At 47.1% G+C, this 24,712-nt stretch overlaps 1 protein-coding gene across 2 annotated transcripts; it reads right to left on the bottom strand.

The window, feature by feature from the left end:
- Positions 1-4,553: 4,553 nt before the first annotated feature.
- AP3M2 (adaptor related protein complex 3 mu 2 subunit) lies at positions 4,554-18,529 on the bottom strand. 2 transcript variants are annotated; one of them, XM_003801073.2, is made up of 9 exons: positions 18,466-18,529; positions 18,045-18,379; positions 15,092-15,263; positions 11,300-11,437; positions 8,394-8,479; positions 8,028-8,161; positions 6,526-6,733; positions 6,087-6,231; positions 4,554-4,654 (listed from the first exon to the last, which is right to left on the bottom strand). In XM_003801073.2, the coding sequence occupies exons 2-9, from the start codon at positions 18,315-18,317 to the stop codon at positions 4,554-4,556; spliced, it is 1,257 nt and encodes a 418-aa protein (XP_003801121.1). In that variant the 5' UTR covers positions 18,318-18,379; positions 18,466-18,529. The 2 variants fall into 2 exon arrangements, with proteins under 2 accessions (XP_003801121.1, XP_023363438.1); XM_023507670.1 differs by lacking the exon at positions 18,466-18,529 and having other exon boundaries at positions 11,300-11,433; positions 15,250-15,263; positions 18,045-18,317.
- Positions 18,530-24,712: the final 6,183 nt, after the last annotated feature.

Consider the following 24,712-nt stretch of genomic DNA (forward strand, 5'->3'; position numbering starts at 1 on the left):
ATCAGGGAGCACTTTCACAAACGGGCTGAGATTTGCACCATGGACGGATGCAGGGAAGGCGATCCGGAGACAAAGAGCTAGGTCTCTGCACACCAGTACCCAGAGGCCAAGGGAGTGTGAGCAGAGTGAGCCTGGCGGAGAGGGGTGCGCCGGACTCAGGCCACTAGGCTTTGAGAGTCACGCTGAGTTTGGATGGGGTTCTGTAGGCAACAGGAGCCCCTCAAATTCTTGCTCAGGAACGCCTTAGAAAAACTACCTGAGTGGGACTGGAAGGGAGCAGACATGTGGGGAGGCTCCCCAGACAGCAAGGAAGAGCTAGCTTGACCTTGCTGACAGCCACGTCCCAAACTTCGGCTCTCACTAGACGCTGGTGCTGAGTACTGGGCCGTGCGTCTCCCTCGCTGTCTCACTTTGCTGCTTGTCAGATTAAGCCCCAGACCGGTCTGCATGAGTGTGTTACCTAACGTTGCTCCCCGCTTCTCTGAGCTCCTTTCTTTCTACTTGTGAGATGCAGCCCCTATTCCTGCCTGCTGCCTGCCAGCTCTATCATCACCGATGCCCTAGTTCCAAGAATAACCTGAGGACGCCGCAATGCCACTGCGGGGCGTGTGCTGACACTTTGCGAGGGGAACACGGTCAAGTTGTCTCTGTTTCTTGAAGGGTTGTCAGAACTCCTCAATTGAGAGGTTCTTGCAAGAAAAATAGTTTAAACTCACCCATAGATACTCTAAAGCCCAAGAGCTTGACCTGGGGAGAAGGAGATGTCCCTAAAATGCTCACGTCCCCATATCAATGAAATAAATACAAGTCATGTAGATTTAAACCACAGATTTCTTGACTTCAGGCTGTTTGCTTACAAGCACAGCTGTGTATCTTATTGCGCACAGCTGTGTATCTCAGCCATTTCAGGAAGACATCATTGACCAGTGATAACCACAGTGCTCAGGCTCCCGCCCCAGGCAGAAGGCAGGCTAGTGAAGTGTCCTCCAGTGGAGGACCCACCAGTCCTTGGTGGAGTCCTGGAAACCATGACTCTCAGAAGAGGCCCCTGAGGGCGAGGGTAGAGTTCGCTGGATTTATCGTGAAACCCTGCTGAGGAGCAGCAGGTCCCTCCCCTGGACGGTGGGACGGGTCAGGAAATCCAGGCTAACACGCCTGGAGCTCGTGGAGGATGGCGGGGGTGAATGTGATTTCCTCATCGTCCCCAGCTGTTTAATAAAACAGATGCCAACAGCCCCGCAGAACAGCAGAGATTCCCAAGTCACTTTGCAGTTCATCTTAATGGGTGAGGACCCTGAGCTCCGGGTGGGGCTGCTGCTTCCCAGAGTGTGTGACTTTATTAATTACACTTTTTATTTTCCCTTTAACTTCAAAAGCCAAAGACCCCCACACACAATCCCCAGTCCTTAGGAGCTAGAAGTTAAGTTAAAAATAGAAAAATTAGTTGGGTGTTTTGGTGGCACCTATAGTCCCAGTTACTCAGGAGTCTGAGGCAGGAGGATCTCTTGAACCCAGGAGTTTGAGGTTGTCATGAGCTATGACGCCACTGCATTCTACCCAGAGTGACAGTGAGGCTGTCTCCAAAAAAAAAAAAAAAAAAAGAGAGAAACTGATAGATGGCACAGGGTCGCCACCTACTGGCCACAGAGGAAAGGACAGATACACAGCAACCTTGCAGACACGCAGCGAACCACACCAGGGCCACGGCAGGGCACTCTGCACGCACAGGCCACGCAGGGCACGCTGGCTAAGGCAGGATGAAGCACCTACAGGAAATGCCGATGACAAACAGAAGCCTTCGTGAGCGTCTACTGCAGACACTGGAATGATGGGGTCTCCCTGGCCTGACTCCCAATGCCTTATTTTCCAAGAAACCTCCATTACAGTAAAGATGTCTAGTACCTTAAAGCCTCATTTCATCCCTAATCAACTGAGAAGCAGGTGAAGACAATGGGGACAGTACTAGAACAGACACCCGCAACTTTAATGGTTTTGTCTTTTACACCCCAGGGAAAAGTAATTTAAAGGAACTGGACCTTAGTTCTTACAACCTTAAAAATGATGTTCATAGCAACACCCCTCTTCCCGAGTGACTACAGACCCAAACTCTACGCTGGCTGAAGGGGATCAAGGCATTAAGATCGACCCTCCTGAGGCCAGCTCCTCCCCGACCTCCTGTGAGGCACTCATGGCCCTGCATTAGGTCAGCGATAGAAACAGCACTCAGGACACAGAGGGCAGGTAAAACTCACTTTATTACAGTGTAGACAGAGAGGCCACTTCTGCAGATGTTCAACACACACGGAACTGAGCAGCCTGCTGGAGACCCCCGCCCTGCTGAGGCTGACCCCCCCTGCTGCAGGGTGGTGGCAGCAAGGTCTGCTGTACATCCAACGTGACGGGTAGGCTCCTCATACGCTTACATCTGCAGGTCCCCGACTCTATAAACATCTTAATTATTCTCAGGAACTTCCCCTGAAATAGGATGAGCTTCCCCAGAAGAAATAAAACAGCTATACTTATAAACTCCAAAATATTCAGAAATCAAGATCAGTTGTTCCCTGTGACCTGGGAAACTTTGGGAGAAGTGATTCCAAGTTCAAGGGAAGGCACAGCAGAGACGCTTCCTGACCACGGCAGCCCAGGACTAGTTCTGGGTGAGGGGTGGCAAGCGCATCTGGGTGTACACAGCAGCCTGTCCCACAGAGAAATCACAAAGCAACGTTACTCTGCAACAGAGACTAGTCCACAAAGTAGGCAGAGAAAAGGAGCAAAACATTCACACACATTTTTTGTAAACAGGGCTCTAGAGAAAACTTGTGAGCTTTGGATAGTACAGGTCTTCCTTTTTCTCCATGCATGAAGCAGAACACAATGTCATCCCCTAAGCTACAATTAAAAAACTCTTTTATATAATATTTAAATAGTAATAACACACTGAACTAGAATTGAAGTTGCCCCCGGGAAAGCCTGAGGTATCCCTCCAGTTGCCTTGTGTCTTAAATCGGCTTATTTACACCCATGACCAACATAGCCACCTTCGTACGACATTAATTTTATTCAAAGATAGAAAGGATTTCTTTTGTCTTAAAAAGGGGCTGGTAGATATCTACTGTTAATAAACACACAGGGCCAGGCATCATACTTGTAGTCCTAGCACTTTGAGAGGCCAAGGCCAGAGGATCGCCTGAGGCCAAGAGTCGAAGACCATCCTCCGCCACATCCCGAGACCCTGTTTTTACCCAAAATAGAAAAATCAGCCAGCTGTGGTGCTGCATGGCTATGGTCCCAGCTACTTGGGAGGCCGAGGCAAGAGGATTGCTTGAGCCCAAGACTCTGAGGTTGCTGTGAGCTATGATGACGCCACTGCACTCCAGTCCAGGCGACAGAGCAAGACTCTGTCTCAAAAAACAAATAAATACATGATAGAGTATGAAAGACTAAGGAATTAACACTACCAAGCAGCTCCGAGCACCTACCACAGCCTCAAAGGTAAGCCTTCTATTCACTTAGGGCAACTGATAAGAGTTTCCATCAGGCTGGTTGAGGACCCAGCACTGAGAGCTGAGACCCACCTTCCCCGGAAGCAAGTGAGCCACCTCGACTCTACAACTAAGACACACAAAATCCGGCTGCACTGGGGGTTATGGGATTGGCTTTTCTCAAACTCTCCTACTTTTCAGGAAGAGTCAGGTATAGGAAAAAGGCCGGTGAATTCCCTAAAGTGAGTAGAACTGTTTTTTGTTTTGGGTGAGGGAAAGAGGCATTTTAGGCCACCAGCATGGGAAGAAGGCAGGTCACCTTTCACTGAAGACGAGAGACCCAGTGCTAAGGGCAGCAACAGTCAGTTATCTGGAAACTGGGCAGATACCGTCGCAGTCTTCAGGGAAAACCTGACTCAGCTGTGGTTTCCACGTCAATAGTGGACGTGAATTTGAGTCTCCGACTCATTTCTACAAGTGTAAATGCTTTTTATAGAAGAGCAGAGGGATCTGAAAGAAACCAACTCCATTCATTGTTCAGACTCTCCCTGGTGTAGCGTCTAATGGCTTTTCTCGCCGGTCCCCTGTCAGCATCTCTTCCCAACTCCTCTAAATCTCCCCCTCATCCCTCGCAGATCAGATCTTCAGACAGCCTTTTTCTAACGCTCATTTTTTTCTCCCTATCTTTCTGCCTTCTAATCTTTCTACCTTAGGAAAAAAAAAATCAACAATTAAGTCTTTTAGTGGCTTTAGATAATTAAAGCCCACAAGCAACAAATCTTGTGTTTTTCTATGGTAACTGTGTTAAAAATAGTTAAATCTGGTACCAAGCACTGCCGCCCTCCACCCACGCTCTTCCTTGAGAACTGAGCTGTGCTGACCGGGTTTTGGTTCCGTCCAGTTCTCACTGGTGACCCCTTCCTCCCCTGATCAGTTCCGTGGCACCAAACGCTGAGGAAAAAAGGGAGCGGGCAGGTCCAGGAAGGGACTGACCTAGGGGACAGGCTGATATTTTTTACTCTTAATCAAGTAAGGAAGCGTTCATGACTGTCCCTCTGAAGAACTCTCCTTTCAAGTTCGCACTTGGAATCTCCCAGCTTTGGTCATGTATTTTATACCCTTGAAAGGCTTGTACTTTTCTCCATACATATCCAGACGATTCACTTTGAGGCCTGGAGGGGAGGGAAGAAAAAGGAGATGCATTATTTTATTTTTTTTTTTTTTTTTGAGACAGAGCCTCAAGCTGTCCCCCTGGGTAGAGTGCCCTGGCATTACAGCTCACAGCAACCTCCAACTCCTGGGCTCAAGCGAGTCTCCTGCCTTCGCCTCCCAAGTAGCTGGGACCACAGGCACCCGCCACAACGCCCGGCTATTTTTTGGCTGCAGCCGTCATTGTTGTTTGGCAGGTCTGGGCTGGGGATTCAAACCCACCACCTTAGGTGTATGTGGCTGGCGCCTTAGCCGGTTGAGCTATAGGCGCCAAGCCAGGAGATGCATTATTTAAAAGAAGCAGGCAGCAGAACTGTTCCCATTCATTCCAATCACAGAGATCACGGTGACACGGGAGCATTTATTCAGAGCTGGCAGATTCTCCATTCTCGGGACAAACACAGCAAAAAAATGGCTCCACCCAAAAAGCCTTCCTATGAGAAGACTTGCCCCTGACGTGGATGTGCAGAGAGGGACGTGCAGACTTAAAACAAAGATAAGGAGAAACAGGAGCACGGCGTGGTCCTCTCGAGTTAATTGGACTAAATTAGTGAATTATTAACAAGATACACAAATAATAAATTCTAAATAAATGAAAAGTAATGAATTAATCAATGAATGTTCTTACGTTTTCTCACCGAATGAAGCACACGTCTTTTATATTGTATAGAGCTTTGTAGTTTACTAAGTGGTTAAGATGAAGAGCTTACAAATGAAATGAATTATAACTTAAATTGGATAAGTAAAGACAAATGGGAACTTCATAGAAAGCTAAAACCCTCTTTCTACCTAACAGGGCTGTTCTAAGGGTCGAATAAGAAAACGCATGAACACAGCTATGATTTAATTAAAAAGAAAGAAAGAAAGAAAGAAAACACATGAGAAGAGCTTGACAGGGTGCCTGGCCCAGGAGCACCAGCTCCGCGGCAGTGTCCTGCCACCGTGGGGTGGGCAGATGACAGGGAGCAGAGCTGGACGGGCCCCATGGTTCCACAGTGACAAGAGAGGCAGACGCAGAAGTCGTCTGGCACTGGGAGAAAGGCATAGGAACTGTTCTTTTGGGTTACACCTGAGGATGTACATTCTCGCACGGAAACCCTCGGCAGCCCCAGCTGAACCATCCCGAGACCACCCCACCCTGGGCCGTGCTCACTTCTTTCTACTGATATTGTTCCCCTTCTCATTTTTGTCCTGACACTTTTATTCAGGTCACTTGCGCCAATTTCAAAGTAGGGACTATAAAGTCTCCCCATAAACGTGTGGAAAAGGTTTTACAGAGGATTACGATCAGGCAGTGAAACCTGCTTGTGAACAGGGAGCCTTTCTGACCTCTGTGCCTGACAGGGCAAAGCCACTTCTAGTCCCCTCAAAGCCACGTGAGCTCTGGTCACTCACCGGAAATGGCCAGCTGCTGGATCTTAAACTGCAGATTAATCGTGGGGTTTTCATCAGGTTTGGAAGCTCCAGCCTGAAGACTCATGGTCCCCTTCAAACTTGGTAGCTTTTGGGGATTTATTTTTCCTACATCCCAAGACAGCATCTTCAAAGAACATAAGACGGAGAAGTGGTCATTCGAATAGAAAATCCGTTACCGTGAATTTTTATTCATTTCAAGTGGTTGAGCTCTCACCCCAGGTATCTGTTCACAAGATGATAAGCTGCCATCCCATAACGGGTGTTTCTCAGTAGAGAAGGCACCTTGTCACCCTAAGTTACCTCAAAGGAGAAAACTAAGTCCCTCTGGTCAGCCCCCCACGGCGAGCGCCCTGCGGAGTTGCTTCCCTGTAACACCAGTGGCTCACTGGCCACTCACCACGTCCTGCCCGCCCCTCACCTTTGTGACTGGATCAAATGTGTGTGTCCCCTGAGACGGGGTGAGGCTCATGTTCAGGACGCCTCTGGGCATCTGGCTGGCGACTGTCACGCCCTCGATGGCCTTCCCCATGGTCTGCTTGGGGCCCACGGTAATCTCAAAGCGTCCCAGGGAACTGCTGTCCCGGAAACTGATGCTGTGTTTGACATACACGGGAATTGCAACCAGACTGGAAGAGAGAGAGAGGAAAAGCCCATTTCATTAACGCCCGGGGAAAATGGCAACATGGCCTCCTTTCACGTGGTGCTGTTTCTGCCCCGCTGGCAGCTTCTGCTTTACCTCTGTCCTTACTCTTCATCTTAACAAGAACAGACAAACCCCCTCAGCAATCTAATTTTTCCTTAGCGATCCGCCAAGATACTGCCGGTTACATAAACTGACCCTTCTACTGACTCTGAGTGACATAAACAGAATCAAAGAACATACAAGTCTAGAAAGGCACAGCAAGCTGGAACCAAGAGCCACCGCACGTGTGACATGTGACAAGTCACCGTCTGCACCTCAGGGGCCTTTCCTAACTTCTCGGGCGTGATTTCCTCTGACCTCATCTGGTCCTCGCAAAAACCCTCGGAGGCGGGGGAGGCAGCCGTGAGGTGACGGAAGAGGAAAACGACTCCAAGAAGTCACAGAGGAATCCCGAGCAGTGACTGTCCCCTCCATCTACGGAGCACTCCCCTGTGCCAGTCACCAAGCCGATCGATCGATCGATCGCCTTCTAGCGGTTTAACCCTTCTCTCATTCAACCCGCGTAGAAGGAAGCAGCAGGACAGCAGGTGCCACCTCAGAAGTGCGAAGTGGATCCTAATCTCTGCAGACACATTATCCTCTTTCTAAAGGATGAGGACAAGTCAGGGAGGTACTGAGGATGCGGTTCCAGTCCAGGAAGTCGGATTCCAGATGCTTTATGCTTTAACCGCGGATATTTTGACTCAGACATTTTCCTAAATGATTTATCCCAAATCACACAGGGGGCTGCTGGTGACTCTGAGGTCTCCTGGCTCTCCCCTGTCTACACAGCTCTGCTACACAATACTGTTTCTAAGGCCTTTGCCCCGAAATGAATGAGAATGTTCAAGACCAAAAAATCATGGCATTTTATGCTTTTTCAAAGCATAACATAATGCTTCTTTTGGGTCAGGGTATTAATACAGGTATGCTCAGATTTGAATTTGAGAAGAGAATGTTCTTGTTTAGACACGGCACCTATAACAAAAACGACAGCAAATTAATGAGCACTTATTTATGTTCAGCGCTAATTAGATTCTCTCAGGCAACCCTTGTAACAAGGTACTTTTATGATTTTCAACTCTCGGATGGAAAAACAGCACCAGAGAGGTCAAGCCCCTGAGCCAAAGTGGCCCAGTTAGTAACGGTAGAAGCTGGAACTTGTACCAGGTAACTCTAGAGCCTGAGTTCCGAATCACTACAGATACGGTCTCCACGCAGACAGGGATTCCACTTACTTCTGCGCGCTGACGTGGTAGGACAGCAGGCGGAAGTTGCCGTCGGGGGGGATGAAGGACAGGATACGCTCGGACTCCCAGCGCTTGAAGCGGACACACGGGTGGAAGCTGACATCGTCCAGCAGCCTGGGGTTCTGCAGCGACCGGCATGGAAGAGCAAGAAGCAGGGGTTAACACCGTATCCTTTCATGAACGTGATTTAGATGCTGTTTTTACTAAAAAGCACACACAGAGGAATTCTACAGCTACGTCTAGGAAGTTTAAGCCCGACACAAGCTTGGTAGCTGTCCCCGTTGTTCCTCCTTGTTCTGTTCCACTCTCACCCCCGTCTCACCCCCAGAACTCCATCTCTGGCCCAGGATTTACCATGAAGGAAAGCGTGAGGTCTGGCATCCCGGTCAGCTTGACACAGGCATCGATGACACCCTGGATCTCGGCGGTGACTGTGGAGCCTGAGGCAGGACAAGAGGCAAGGGGACGGCAGAGGTCACCGACGGGTCCTCTGCCCCCACCTCACTGCTCCCGCTGGCCCTCCCTCCCGCCCCTCCTTCCGTGCACCACCGTCCAATTTGTTTATACACCCATGTCCCTGCCCTTCCAGACATTTATCACCTGCATATCAAGTACGAAACACTAGGAGGAAGCCATGGGACTGAAAGGCGAGTGATCAGTTATCAGCCTGCAGGAGTTTCCAGTCTACTATCAGAATTGAACAGGGCATCACCTCTTAGACGTTCGGAAAACTTCCTATCAGCACTGCTCTCCCTAAGGGCACCCACGAGCTCTGCTGCTACATCAGAGGGACACTCCTGATCTCTGTCCAGCACGACCCCTCTGCAGCGTATGAGCAGAGCATTACTGAGCCCGTTCCCACTTCCTCCTGCCCAGTGCGTCCTCCTCAGGGCCGTCTGCAGTTTCCCCTTCTCTGCACATCCCTAAACGCTTCTCCACAGTCCTGAACTTCTCACCTGCACGCGCCCCCGAGTCATTTCAACTAGCTCCAGCCTTTGGTGTTGGATGGCAGATAATTTCCTGCTCCCTTGTTCAGCCCAACTCCTGCCTGAGGGACTGTCCACTGGGACGACTCTCACCCCCTGAGCTCCGCCTCCTGTCAGATCAGCAGCTACATTAGATTCTCACAGGAGCACCAATCCCGCTGTGAACTGCACGCGCTGGGTCTAGGCTGTCCTCCTTATGGGGATCTAACCCTGGGGACCTGAGGTGGAGAGAGGCTCAGATACAGATAATCAAGGGCGGAGAGGTCTGCCTGCACAGAGACCAGGACAAAGACGCTGCTTGCAGACTCATCAACACCCAATTAGCCAGGAAGCGACAAGTGAGCTGCAGGTGCATTATGTGAGTTTTATAACTATTTCATTATATGTTACAATGTAATAATAATAGAAGACAGTGCACAGTAAAGTAAAGGTAACATGTCTGAATCATCCTGAAACCATCCCTCTGCCCCACTCTGTGGAAGAACTGTCTCCCATGAAACCAGCCCCTGGTGCCAAAAAGGTTGGGCAGCGCTGCCCCGACTACAGACTTAATCAGTTACTCCCCAACTTAGAACGCTTTGGTCCCTCCTGATGGCCCCGTTAAAATGGGACGCAAGACCCTTCATAATCTATCAATTTTCTTTCTTTCCTTTTTAACTTGTCCACTGAGGTTAAACGGTAAAATACAAGCCTCTTCACTGTACAGCGAGGTGAACTGTTAAACACGCACACGTCTATGCAAGCACCACCCGCAGCACTCGTGGGGCCTTGTCAGCACCCCAGTTCGCTCCCTCTTGTCCATCTCAACTCATCTGCATCCCCCAAATTCTGACTTGGACCACCTTGGATTAAACCGCACCTGTTTTCAACCTTCATGGGCACATAACGTTGCTTGTAATCTCAGGAATCTGACTTTATGGCTCAAGGTTGCAAGATTCCTTCACCTTGCTGGGGACACCCGTAGTCCACTTGCTCCTGACTGTGGAGGATCCTGCTGTACAACCACATCCAAATTTATTCTGCCTTCCTACTGCTGTGGACACTTGGACGCTTGGGTTATTTCCAGTCTGGGGTGGCATGGAAAGCTCCCCCACCTGCTTAGTTTTAAAGCCTCACCACTTGCTTATCTCTTATGCCTCTCAATCCTGTTACACTTACCTACTTTATTTCCTGACAACATTTTACTCATTTTAGAGTGTTTGTCCATATTTGCTCCCAAAGCCATGCAGTCATATTTCCATCCGCCCTAGTGATGAAGCAGATATACTCTCCCTTCTGTACTCTCCACTCAGGACAGGGCGGGTAGCTCTCGGCGTCCACCTCTGGACCTTTCTCTTCCCCTCACTAGACCTTGAGCTTTCTGGGGCTCAGACTGTATCTCATTCATCATCAGATGCCCAATATCCAGCACGGTGCTATAACTTGAGTTTTCGGTAAACATTTGCTGAATGAGTAAGTCCATATTAGAGATGGGATTTGCGATGTGCCCAGGCTGGGGGCACAGTGCAATCGTACCTCACTGTAACCTTCAACTCTGGGCTCCAGTGATCCTCCTGCTTCAGCCTCCTGAGTAGCTGGGACTACAGGTGTGTGCTGCCCCCATGCTGGGTTTCTACAAGTTCCTAAGCTCTAGGACTTCTAGTCATGTATACCTAATTCAGGATAGAAAAAAAGGCTCTCTTAAATTTAGTAATTACAACTCTAGTTCTGTCATCAGAATTGGGAGTCAAATACTCTAAAATGGCTGGGCGTGGTGGCTCACACCTGTAATCCTAGCACTACAGGAGGCCGAGGCAGGTGGACTGCTTGAGCCCATGAGTTTGAGTCCAGCCTGAGTGAAAGTCCCGTCTTTAAAAAAAAAAAAAAAAGCTGGGCATTGTGGCAGGCACCTGTAGTCCCCACTACTTAGGAGGCTGAGGAAATAGGATCTCTTGAGCCCAAGAGTTTGAGGTTGCTGTGAGTTATAATGCCACAGCACTCTACCCAGGGTGACAAAGTGAGACTCTGTCCTCAAAAAAAAATGAAATCTAATCAATGAGATTAGTTTGTTACTTCTCTTTTTTATTCAAGAGGGTAATATCTAAAAAACTGTGAGGCAAACTCTGGTCTCCATCATCATATCGACGTCCCTCCCCAGGACTTGCTAAAGTTCCCGACACCAAGTCGGCACTAACATGAATGCTCTTGAGTGGAGGATAATTCTGATTCCAGCAAGCATTATGTGAAAGGGGCCTTTATTTTTCATAATTTTGAGAACAAATTAAAAGCACCTACCCGACTTATCAATAATGGCATCGATCTCTTCGATCACATCAAAATAGGCCTCATTGTTGGTGTATTTCACCCCAGTCCGTCGCCAAGGCACCACAGACAGCTGTCCAGTGGGAAGCTGGTCACCCACGTTGGTGCTTCCTGGGACAATATGATTGTTAATGACAATTTTATCATAATAACCAGAGAACATTTCTCTGTAAGTTTCTGTGTTCCCACTAGTCATGGACTCAACTGAAGAGTCTTTTTTCAAACAGGAGATGAGTTTCCACAACCTCCGTACAGGAATGGAATAACCTCATCTATTTTAAAGACTCCTGTCGCCATCTCATCTGCCTCCTCCAGCAGAATCAAGGTTTTAAAAAGTCACCTGAGAAACAGACACCATATTTTGGTTTTGAAAGTAACCTGAACTTAGTATCTCAAATTCCACAATAGCTTGCAACTTAAATAATGTATTGGCTTTCAGCGGGGTTGGTAATCTACATATTGATATAAAATCTTCATGGGGTAAAGACAGCATTCCAGTTTGAGGGAGGTTCTTAAGTACCTTTACAATAGGTATTAAAATTAAAATGTATGCATCAATACGGTCTGTCTGATGCCAATTCTGAAATTTAGGAAAAGAATAGGAAGTTGATGCCTCCCTGTCCATACGAGTTGTAGATCAGCTTCTTTTCTTTGTATTTCCCTCCATGGGCATCCAAAAAAATATTTTTAATTCAAACGTTTTATACTGAAATAATAAAATATTGCAAAGTATAGTATAAATTCTACCTCCTCCTTCCATTGCTGGATTTTTTAAAATCTAAAAAAAAAAAGAAACACTAAACGTGCATATGTTCACCATTTTAAAAAATATTTCAAGTTTTCAAAAGTGGTCCTTTAGATACCTTTTCTAGATTAAACTGAATGAAATAGAGCCTTAACTAACTTCACAGTATTCATAAATGATCAGGCACCAACAAAGCCGTAAAGGCTTAAAATGAGCTCAGAATATCGAAAAACCCACCAAATTTGTTTTCTTCACAAGAGGTTCTATGTACTAAAAAATACCATCAAGCCAGAATAATCAAAGCAGTATTATGTGAAGGCAGTAAAGTCTAAAAACAGACCAAGAACCCATAATGACAGTCGTGACGTTACAAGATCAACTATCATTTTTTTTTTCCTGGCTTGGCTGCGAAAAAACTATCCCTTTAAAATAGGGACAAAGACTAAATTATTTAATAAATGGTGCTAAGAAAACTGTTAACTCTGGGGAAATAAACATAGAGCTTTACCCCTAACAAGTTTCAAATGGACTAAAATATAAAATCCAAAAATAAAAACATAAAAGAACTAGAAGAAAATGCACTTTCGAGAAAAGATCATGTTCCCTTTTCCAAGATCAAAATCCTCCTATGTTTCCTTCTAATAATCATAAAGTTTCTGTTTAACTCCTTAATCTAGATGGAACTCACTTTATGTGCTTTATGAAGTGGAGGAACTTAATTTTCTTCCCATAGCAAGGCTAACTATCCAATACGTTATATTTAACAACTGGTTCTTGGTCCACTGATTTGACAGATGACCTCATCTATCCAGGCCAAGTGCCTATAAAGCAAGACTCTGCTTCTGGACTTCCTATGTTTTTCCAATACTGCACTAATATTATATATGTATGTATATATATATATTCATTTATTTATTTTGAGACAAAGTCTCACTTGTCATCCCCGGTACAGTGCCATGGCATCACAGCTCACAGCAACCTCAAACTCTTGGGCTCAAAGCGATTCTCTTGCCTCAGCCTCCTGAGTAGCTGGGACTACAGGTACCTGACAAAATGTCTGCTATTTTTAGAGACAGGGTTTTGCTCTAGCTCAGGTTGGTCTCGAAGTCCTGAGCTCAGGTGATCCGCCTGCCTTAGCCTCCCAGTGCTGGGATTACAGGGGTGAGTGTAAAGATTTTAGACTTTACTGCACCCGCTCTCCAAGATCATATTTTTAAATTATTAAAACTTCACACAGGTTGAGTACCGCTTGGCTGAAGTTCTTAAGACCAGAACACACAAAGACCTCCACAAACTGCCACGCTTATGTCCAACGTACCGTGAATCAGGGATTTTCAACCAGTGTGCCGTGACAATTGTGAAGTTTTAAAGATCATTAATTAAATTATTTTCAAAGAGGTTCAAGCAAAGTATATATATATTTTTCTATCTTTTTTGGGGGGATCAACATAAGTGTGCTACAGAAGTTTAATGGCAGGTTCAAGTGGGCCACAAGATAAAAAAGGCTGAAAAACACTGACTTAAATGAAAGAAATTCTTTTAAATCAATGTGAAAAAAGAAAAACATTTCAACTTAAAAATGATGAAAAAATAGACAGGGAATGGCAAACTGCAGTAGAGAAAGAAACCCTGGAAACAGGTTTAATGTCCTTAATCATCAAAAATGGGTGTGTCAAAATAACAAGGTTTCTACAAACCACCAAATCGCCAGAGTTTCTAGAAAATCAGTAATAATAGAGTTGGCTCCAGTGCACAGAAGTTGCTGCTGAGAGGATCTATTGGTGTAACTCTTCTGGAGAGAAACCTGGCCCAATGCCCTAAAATGCAGACCCCCTGACACAGCACTGGCATTTCTAGTTCTGAAAAAAAGTCACCCAAGATGTCAATCCCTTATTTTTTTATTCTATTCTATTCTATTCCATTTTTTGAGACAGAGTCTCATTATGGCACCCTCGGTAGAGTGCTGTGGCGTCACAGCTCACAACATCAAACTCTTGGGCTTAAGCAATTCTCTTGCCTCAGCCTCCCAAGTAGCTGGGACTACCAGGCCCACCACAATGCCCAGCTATTTTTTGGTTGTAGTTGTCATTGCTGTTTGGCTGGCCCCGGCCGGGTTCAAACCCACCAGCCCTGGTATATGTGGCGGGCACTGAGCTACGGGCGCCACGCCAATCCCTTGCTGTTTAAAAGGACAAAAAAATTCGGAAACATAAACAGAGATTAAGTAAATATCATAGGGTCCATTCCACACGGAAGAAAACCATGAAGTCATTAATAATGATTAAGAAGAATATAATAAGATAATGCTCATAAAACACTGATGAAAGCCTAAAGACATGTAAGAGTTGTTTTAAAATCTCTCCATCTATCCATCCTTCATTCATTCCTCTAGAAAAGATGGGAGATACATAAAGCATCGTGTTAACAGTGTGGTGGGGTGAAAAGTGATGTTCACATCCCTCATCGTGCTTCTCTGTATTTCCAAAGCTTCTACAATAGTCACACTCCTTCCATAATGAGAAAAAAATATTTTTAAAGGAGAACACTTGGGCGGTGCCTGTGACTCAGTGGGTAGGGCGCCAGCCCCATATACTGAGGGTGGTGGGTTCGAATCCAGCCCTAGCCGAACTGCAAACAAAAAAATAGGCAGGTGTTGTGGCAGGTGCCTGTGGTCCCAGCTACTCGGGAGGCTGAGGCAAGAGAATCGCCTAAGCCCAGGAGTTGGAGGTTGCTGTGAGCTGTGATGCTACGGCACTTACCGAGGGCGATAAAGTAAGACTGTCTCTAAAAATAATAATAATAATAATAAATAAACAAAAAGGAGAACACTTCATTTTGTCATTAAAGTCAGCCTATTTTCTATGTAACAAAAATACGATTTCAGGTTGTACTCAGAGATTAAGGCACTGGACACTGAGGCCCCCACAGACAAACACTCAACACGGCGCGCACCAGCAGACGCAGCCCCCCCGGGGACGGCAGCAGCTCCCTGTGGGCGTCCCCCCACCCCCTCGCCGTACCTGTGATGGTGTTGACAACCGTGCGGAGGATGGTGGGCGGCTTTATCAGCTCTTTCAGGATGTTCGACTCAGTAGCCAAGGGAAATCCGTTGTCCAGCATCTCTTCCAATACCTCATAAACCACGACCACGTTGTCTTTGATCACTGGCTCTGAACACACTCCAAAATAATCCTGACGACAGACACCTTTATCACTCAGGCTGTAACAAAAATGCTCCTAGACAGTAAAGATCTGGTCTGTCCAGCTGTGTGCAGGGTCCCGGGGTCCTTGTCCATAACGAGGGCTGCGGCACGCTCACAGTCCTCCCAGACAGCCAGCTTATGGAACTAATGCCTTCACTTGCTTCTTCTATAAACTAGAGGGAGTCAATTAACCTCTTTGGGTAAACTTCCTGAATATGGTAAAATATACCGAACACAAACCCAAATCTTTAACATACATATGAGTAAGTTATGCAAAGTAACAGCAGATAAGACACAGAGCTGTACTTGAAAATCGTAACCATGTTGTACTCCTTCCCTCTCAGGAGGGATGTAGAGGAGGTCTCTACATCGCCCAGGCTGGTCTTACTCATCTATGCTCAAGGGATCCTCCCACCTCGACCTCCTCAAGTGCTGGGATTGCAGCCACGAGTCACTGCGTCTGGCCTACTGTGCTATTTCTTAGTTCTGAATAAGAGTTGAGAGGGGGAAAAGATGAAATGAGGGGGATGAACTAGCACATCCTCAATCTCTTCTGATCATCCCTAAGATGCTAGGGCTCTAAGAACTCTTAGTCTTTTTATTAAAAAGGCTGAATTCAGAGACTAAATTATCTGGACTGTAGAAAAAGCACCAGATTTCAAACTAGAAGTCCTGGATTATAGTCTTACTTGTCACTTGCCAGGGTAAGCGATGTTAACTAACTTGGGTCTTGATTTCTCTAAGGGTATCAAGATACCACCACCGGAGGCGCAGGATGTGAGAACTACGCATGGCAATGTGTGTGAAAGGGCTTTGCAAACTACGAAGCCCTGTGTAAAATGGAACCCATGATAATGATTCAGAAAGAACTGTCTGTGGTCATTCAATGCACCCCTCTGGCAATGCCAGTTATGTCTTTCATAAGACCTCTGAAAACTTATCCAATGAAGGGAAATTTACCCCTTTGGAGAAAGCCGATTGTATTCATCTATAGCTCTGATTATTACAAAGTTCTTTCTTTTGCTAAACTGAAATTTCCCTCCTAGCGCTGCCTTACAGAACAGTTTAAATAACACCCATGCCATTATGTGAGGACAACTACAAGCTCCCACTTCAAGTTTTATTCTTCTCAGGGCCAAACCCCCGAGATCCTGCCACTGTTCATGATATGGTATGGTTTCCAGATCATCTGACTATCTTTCTATTTCACTGCCATCCAAAATTGAATGGACTCTCCTAGATATGGTCTAAATTACATCAGATATCCATTATCAGAGAGATTCCAATACCCATTACCAAGGAGTCAGTAATGTATTCCTAAAATATCCTAAGAAATGAGGATTTTTTTTTAAAAAAAAGGAAAAAAATGGGCAGGGCACAGTAGCTCCTGCTGAACTCATCTGCCGTAATCTAGCCCTGGGGGGAGGAAATGCTGCCAGAGGATATGACATAAAATTAGACATTAAGATCGGGTCTGTCCTTTACTTCTAACAAGCACTTCAAAATGGCGAGCTCTGAAGTCCCACACTGTGGTCTGCTTTCCTGGACTCCTCCGTGGTTCCAACCAGATCAAACGACTTTCCTTCCTATCCTATCACTGTACGGCTGTACAGACCAGCTGTGGACTTTCACCAGCGGGGTTGGTACTCAGATGAAGTACCACATTCTGCACCACTAACAAGATCGGGTTGAGGTGGTCGCTGGTGCCCACTGGGACTTGTAACGCTGGGCTTCCCTGTGCAAAGGAGTACTATCACTCACGAGAACTATGATCAGAGAGTGTTTGTAGGGAAAAACTTATAAAACATATTTTAATTCTCTTGGGAATGAGAGCTGCTCTCCACACGTGATGCAGTCATGACTCTAACTTGCTTCTTCATTTTCATCATAGTGTCTGGGTCCTCATTCTCTCTTCCAATTCCACAATCCCTGTATTCATGTAACGAATTCCAGACCTCACATGACAGAAGCTAAAGCACAGGACCCTGGCTTCTCATTTATCATTGCGGTTATGCAAACCACCACAAGAGTTAGCAGCTGAGTGATTCTGTTAGGAAGAAGATTTCCTTGCCTAAATCCAGAGTCTGGGCAGTCTAATATCCTGTGTTATAAATGATGTTCACATTCTAGTATAACTCACAGCTCCCATACCCCAGTCCCCTGAGATCTTCACATCTATTTCCAAAAAATAACCCCTCAAAATGAAAACTGTATCTCGTAAACTGTGTCACTTAGATTCTCATGGGTACATGAGATTTCTCAATCTTATGTTTGCAATGAAAAGCTCATCGCTGGCCCTCCTACGCTGTGGATAACCACCCCAAATACAAGACGAGGTACGGCTTCACTAACTGTCCCTATCAGGGACCGGTGAAGTATTACTTGGCTTTTCCTATTTCTTTTATAAAATTTTACACACATCACTTTTTGACACGACTCAAAGCACTTTAGCAAATAACAAGTTAGCATCCAGTCCAGTATACAAAAACAACCTAAACTCCTGTAATTTGTAAGCAAAAAGTAGGACTGGATCTATTAACATAATAAGATGGTTTTCACACTCAACAGTGCCAAAAGTATTTAATATGTCATTTTGGATGCAGCCAATTCAATAAATATAAATGGGAATCTGATCCAACGGGAGAAGTAGTGAGCAATATCGCAATTGTGATTTTTTAAAAAGTTTCTCAGCTGAGGCTGAATACAAGAGAAACAGGACCAAGAAAACACCTTACAGTTTACATACATGAACCTTCCCACGTTCACGAACCTGAAATGTGTCGACCACTCGGTGAAGAAACTCAATGACGAACAGAGGCGGGACCTCCGTCTGGATCACAGCCACAAAAAAGATCTTGTGGCGGTAAACGCTTAAGAGGTAGTGGTGAGGGGTAGGGATGACGGGAGGCACATTTTCTGCCTCAGTAGCTCTCTCTTGTGCCTCAAAAAAGTAATCACAGACAGAACGGCTGACCACACTTTTCCAGTGTTTCTCCAGGAAAATATCCCCAGAGGAGTTGATCAGGAATAGACTGTGAATCATGATGCGGACGGCCAGGTAGGAAGGGAAGCCTTTTCACTCTGAACGCCTCCGGACTCTGCCAGCTGCTGACCCTAAAAACCAAGAAGCTGTACTCAGTTCCTTCCCCTCAACCAAAGCACCCTCCCCATCTTTTCCAGCAGCCCAAGACTTACCCATCTTTCAAGACCAGTGCTCAAGTCTTCTCTACTGCAGAGGCTGAAGGATCCCTCCCTTGAATTCCTAAGGATAATTATCGGCCATCTCACTTGGCAGTCAATCAATTATATTCCCAGTTATCTTGACTAGAGCCAGAGTGATATCCACTTAAAATACTTCTTAACATCCAGGTGTCTATTTTCTCGACTGACCTGGAATCTTTGAAGGGCTGCACTGTACCTCCTCACAAAGACTACTGAATTTATGTCATGTTTTCGCCAAGGCTCACACATCCACAACAAATGTGTGTCTTAATGCAATACTCCCCAGCCAAATGGTGCCAGTGAGCGCTTAAAAGGTGGCTGGAGAAACACAGATATGCTGGAAGTGTAAAATACCTGATTCGGAAGGCTGTGTATGAAAGAAAGAGAATTTCAAGTATCTTAACCAATAACTTAATATTGATTATATGTTGCAATAACATTTTGGCTATAGGAGGTTATATAATATGATTACGTGTTGTAATATTTTGGCTATAGGAGGTTAAATCCAATACATTAAAATTAATTTAACCTGTTTTATTATTTTAATGGGGTGATTAGAAAACATTCACTTAAGTGTGTGGTTTGCTTTTTGGTTCTGTTGGACAGAGCTGGTCCATGGAATGGGGGAAAAATGCCCTTGTGGTCTTTATTCATCCACTCACACCCCAGTCCCTTAACACTGGTTATGCACAAGGCCCTTCTGTGGTGCTTTTAAAACCCAAACCCCAACTGGGGTACACCCCAAAGCCCTGAGGCGGCAATGTCTTTATGGTACCATGGGAGCCGATGGGAACTGGCCACAGCAAAGGCCTGTTCCAAGCGCTCCAGGGTGAGCTTAATCTCCACGCAGGTGGAGGGGTGCAGGAGGAAGGACAGCTGGAGGGAGGGCAGACAGGCTGTGCAGGGTGGGGGACAGCAGACGCCCAGCAGATCGCTTCTGCGCTTGTGCCAGCCCGGCCGCCCCCATGAAGGAGACCGACCGCGCGCGGGTGGGCAGCAGAGGATTTAAGGTGCGCGCACGTCGGGGGCGGTGGAGGGGGGAGGTCGGGGGAGAAAAGCGCAGAGACGCCCGGGCCCGGGAGGTTCGCGCACATGCATTGCCAGGGCAACACCATCCTCTCCTCTCTCCGCAGACCACCCCTTAGAACCCCGTGCTGTGTCCCCCACCTCTCCCCAAAGAACCGCGCAGTTCCAAGGGCCCGTCTGGCGGCATCCCGCACCCCCGCCCCAAATGCTCACGCCCCTGCCCCCGAGCGCCCCCGCCTCCACCCCGCCCCGGGCCCGGGTCACCAAACAGCCTCACCCGGCCTCGTTCTGCGCAGCGCCGGCCGCTCAGTCCCGCGGACAGGCCCCGCCCACCACCACCCCGCGCGCGCTCCGATCGCCGCGCGCTCGCTGATTGGCCGCTCGTGGGGCCTCGCGTCCGCAACTCAGGCCCGAAAGCCGCTGATTGGTCCCAGAGGAACCGCTCCTCCCTTCTGATTGAGCTGGTTTTGGCTTGAGCCCCCAATTGGCCCTGTTGAGGCTCCGGTAATCACTGGTTGGTCCAGCCCGGCGGGCCCCGAGCCCTGATCGGAGGCCGAGGGCGGTCTGCGGCCACTCTGACCCCAGTGGTCCAGTCACAAAGGGCTAGGGTGGCCGCTACACCGCTTGCATAATTTCGGCAGGTGTTGGGGCAACGGGTGATTTCCAGAGAGCGATGTCTCAGCTGCACATTGTGGGCAGTAAATCCTGAGGGTAATAACTACCCCACTTTAGAGTCACCTAAGAGCGTTTGGGAAAAGGAACCGCCTGCCTGTTGGCTGGTGCTTTGGGTAACGCGCACGGAACCAGCTTGCAGCTTCCCATCCAGAGGCCCCTCCGGCCCTAGCTGGGCCAACACCTGCTTGGCCCTGGACAAGGCACTAACCCTTTCAGGATCTCAGCCCCCAGATCTGAAAATGAAGGGGCTGGGCAGGTCTCCCTCCACACGTAACTTTGGTACTATTTTTAGTTTGTGTGGTTGGAGGCACTGCGATACAGAAAAGGTGAGTATTAGTCAGTTGGCAAGGTAATGTTTACATAACACTAGTAAACAATGCAAAAATCTCTGCCCTGGTGGAGCTTTTATTCTAGTGGGGGAAGACAGATAATAACCAATATACATAAGCAAAGTGCAAAGGGTACCAAAGAATGTGTAGTGTTTTAAGGAAGGAAATACTCAAGTCACATTTGGCTCCTGCAATTATGAGAGATGCTCACCATGACTTATATCCATCAATTGTTATTTGTAAATACTGAGCACTGTAATTTTAATGCAGGTTTTTTTTTTTCTTTCTCAAAAGATATCTGCGTTTTTCCAGCACCCTCTGTACGGAGTGTGTTACAAGGTGGTAAGTGCAACAACAATAACAACAGGAGGAAGATGGGGAGAGCCATGGAATTGGAGAGCAAACCTCATGGAGAAGAGAGAAAAAGAGCAAAGACCTGAAGAAAGTGAAGAAGTTAGCTACAACTCCTGATGTTACAGCTGTCTCCTCCAGTTCTAGTAAAGGGAACAGGTGTCACAAAGCTGTCAGGCCAGAGCATGCCTGGTAAGTCCCAAAGCAGGGAGGATGACGGTGTGACTGGAGCAGAATGAGCAAAAGATACAGCAGGAGATGAGATTATCCCGTGAGCCCTGACTACACAGATTCATGAAAGAGATTTTCAAGATTTTGGCTTGTAGTGCTTGTGAAAGGCTTTGAAGGAAGGAGTGACAGGATGTGATTTGTCTGCCTACTGGATTGAGAAGAGATAGGGTAGACGAAGGCCATTTAGGAGGGTGCTGAAGTAACCCAGGTGTAAGATGACCTTGAACTGGGCTGTGGACATGAAGGAGGTGAGGAAGGGTCAGATTGTGCAGGGAGGAGGGAGAGGAACCTGCAGGAATTCCAGATGGTGGGATGTGGGGAGGGAGAACAAGAGAGAAGTGGGGGATGAATCTGAGCATCTAGGCCGGTTCCATCATCTGGAACTAGAAAGATTATGGGTTGAGGAGGTTTGAGAGGAGAACATCAGGAGCTCAGTCTGGACATGTTAAGTTCAATATGTGTGTCAGCTCTGGTCACGTCCCAGTGGAGATGTTGAGAAGACAGCTAGATGGAGGAGTCTGGGATTCTGGAGAGGTCTGAGCTGGAGATGTAAATTTGGGTGTTTTCTGTTTATGGTTAGTTATTGATCTATTTATTTTTTGAGACAGAGTCTCACTCTGTTGCCCAGACTAGAGTGCCATGGCTTCAGCCCAGCTCACAGCAACCTCAAACTCTTGGACTCAATCAATCCTCCTGCTTCACCCTCCTGAGTACCTGGGACTACATGCTCCTGCCACAACATTGGCCTAATTTTTCTATTTTTAGTGGAGTTGGGGTCTTGCTCTTGGTCAAGCTGGTCTCAAACTCCGGAGCTCAAGGGATTCTCCTGCCTCAGCCTTCCAGAGTGCTAGGATTACAGGTGTGAGCTACTAGTCCCAGCCCTATTTATAGTTGTTTAAAGCATGGAGATGGATGAGAGAATGAACATGGAGAAGACCGGAGTCCAGGCACATTCCAAATTTGAGAGTCTGTAGACATAGACAAGAAGGAGGAAGATATAGAATCATTTGATCCTCCCAACCCCTCTAAGATGAATTGCTATTATGAGCCCCTTTTCATAGATGAGAAGACTGCAAGGACTGCTTAGGTGACATGCCCAAGGTCAAACAGCAGAGCTGTGATTCAAGGACACAGGAAGATCTAAGCAGTCTGGCTCAGAATCCACACCTCCTACCTCTCTTATACGCCCTGCAGCCCATTGAAGAAATGAGAACAAGACAGTGGCATGCTTTCAGATTTCCATTTCAGAAGGACCACGGATGGATCAGAGCAGGCTGAGTTTGAGGGCTAAGAGGTCATTTAGACTATTCAGCAAGCCATAGGAGAGATGCCAGTACAAATCAGGAAATGCAGACAGATTCTGGAGATGTTACACTGGCACTACAATGACGGGGATGGGGATTAATTGAATGTGAGTAGCAGGGAGGCAGGAGGAATCAAGGACTGTTCATACATTTCTTATTTGGGTAACAATTTGGATGGAAGTGTTGTCTGTCAAGATGGGAATCCCTGAAAGAGAGGCACCTGTAAAGTGCAAATAAATCCAGTTACAGCAATGCTCAGGGTCATGTACAGGGTTGACACTCAACTACTTGCTGAATTGGATCAAATGACAGAATTTGGGAGCTTGTATAGTACAGTCCCGTGATTTTAAGAAAGGCCACAGGAAATCACTGACGGTGCTGTCTATTTTATGCATAAAAATCTAAAAGAGCTTTTAAAGCTGCCATGGCCAATTACTCTAGTGTTTAACAGCTCTCACTGCTGAGAAATTTCTCTGCCCTAAAAAGGCAATCCCAGCTATCAGGGTTCACTGGGAATGATTTATATATTTTGTTTGTATTTTTTAATTTTTGCTCTGAGACAAGGGAGACCTTACCCAGTGAGAGAGCCGTGGGACTCTATATTGGGCCCTGCACCCTCTGTGGCCTTTACTCCTCCTCTGTAGGTGTGAAATCCTTGCCACGGCCTCACTGAAGAGACGGAATGCCTGTTTTCAATGACTCCCCACCTGGCACTTACTCATCCTACTGGTGGAAATTCTCTCCAGTCTGAGAGGCCCAGCTACACGTTTTCTCCTCCATGAAGTCTATTCCAAAACTTGATGCCCCCATGTTGCAAGCAACATCTCCCTCCTCTGTGATAAAATAGCCTCTCACAGCTCTTTCGTGTAAGCCTGCCGTGTTTTTGACACTCTGCCATGCTTTTGTGGGTGCATCTGATCATCATATCTGAATTGTAAACTCTTTGAGGAACCAAAGTGTGTCTTGCAATTCAGTCATCTTTTAAACTAACATGGACTGAGTGCCAACTCTCTGCTGGCCATTTCAGGTACAGAGACAAAGACCTGTAGGTCACTTTGAGGAACATACAATCAAATGAGGGTAGAGTGTGAAAAGACAAGCCTCCTATAAAAAATCAAAACCAGCACCTTAGGCGGCGCCTGTAGCTCAGCAGGCAGGGCACTAGCCCCATATACTGAGGGTGGCGAGTTTGAACCTGTCCCCGGCCAAACTGCAACAAAAAAATAGCTGGGCATTATGGTGGGTGCCTGTAGTCCCAGCTACTCCGGAGGCTGAGGCAAGAGAATTGCTTAAGCCCAGGAGTTGGAGATTGCTGTCCGCTGTGACTCTACGGTACTCTACCGAGGGCGATAAAGTGAGACTGTCTCCAAAAAAAAACTCCTTTAAGGCTGGCTGTGGAGGGAGCCTGCCCCCATGGAGAGGAGACACTGAACTTGAGGCCCCTGCTCTCAAAAAAGAGACCCACCTTCCCCTGGAGACTTCTCACTGTTGTCTCCTGGTCCCACTAGGCTGGATTCCAGAGCCTCAGCATCCCTGTAACTCTTCTGTGACAGTCTATATGCACTGTTTTTTTGTTTAATTTTGCATAGCAAGGACCAGGATGGATATTTACACAGAACTTGCCTAACAACTCAGAAATGACAAAGGGGAAATGGACATAAAGATTTAGACACAATAACGTAGCTCTGGCTCATGCCTGGAATCCCAGCACTTTGGGAGGCTGAGGTGGGAGGACTACTTGAGGCTAGGAGTTCCGGGCCAGCCTGGGCAACATAAAAAGACCCCATCTTTATAAATAAATAAGTAAATAAATTAGCTGGGCATAGTGGCACCTGTAAGTCCCAGCTACCCAGGAGGCTGAGGCAGGAGGATTGCTTGAGCTCAGGAGTTCAGGGCTGTGACTGTGCACTTCAGCCTGAGACTCCCATCTCTTAGAAAAGAAAGGAAAATGATGTAATCAAGGCATCTGCCTGGACCCAGCCAGCCTCTCGAGTCCCTGAAATCCAAACCCTGTCTAACAAGGTGGCAGCAGCATCCGTTGCTGGCAGCCTCAGGCTGGTCTCCTGGTGCCAGTCTCCCAAGGGAGGAGTTGTTCACCCAGTGGCCCCTTCCCTGCAACTGTGAGGTCCCTCCACACCCCAGGGGCCTGGCATATTTCCAAGGCTTGATGCTAGATATGTGTCCTTCCTTCTCCACACTGCCTCTGTGTGCTCTCTCCAACGAAAGCCGCAGATACCCACCTATCCCCCACACTGCCTCTGTGTGCGCTCTCCAATACCACAGATACCCACCTATCCCCC

Source organism: Otolemur garnettii, unplaced genomic scaffold (assembly GCF_000181295.1).
Source record: "Otolemur garnettii isolate 467f Iridium unplaced genomic scaffold, OtoGar3 scaffold00197, whole genome shotgun sequence".
NCBI classification, from domain to species: Eukaryota; Metazoa; Chordata; class Mammalia; order Primates; family Galagidae; genus Otolemur; species Otolemur garnettii.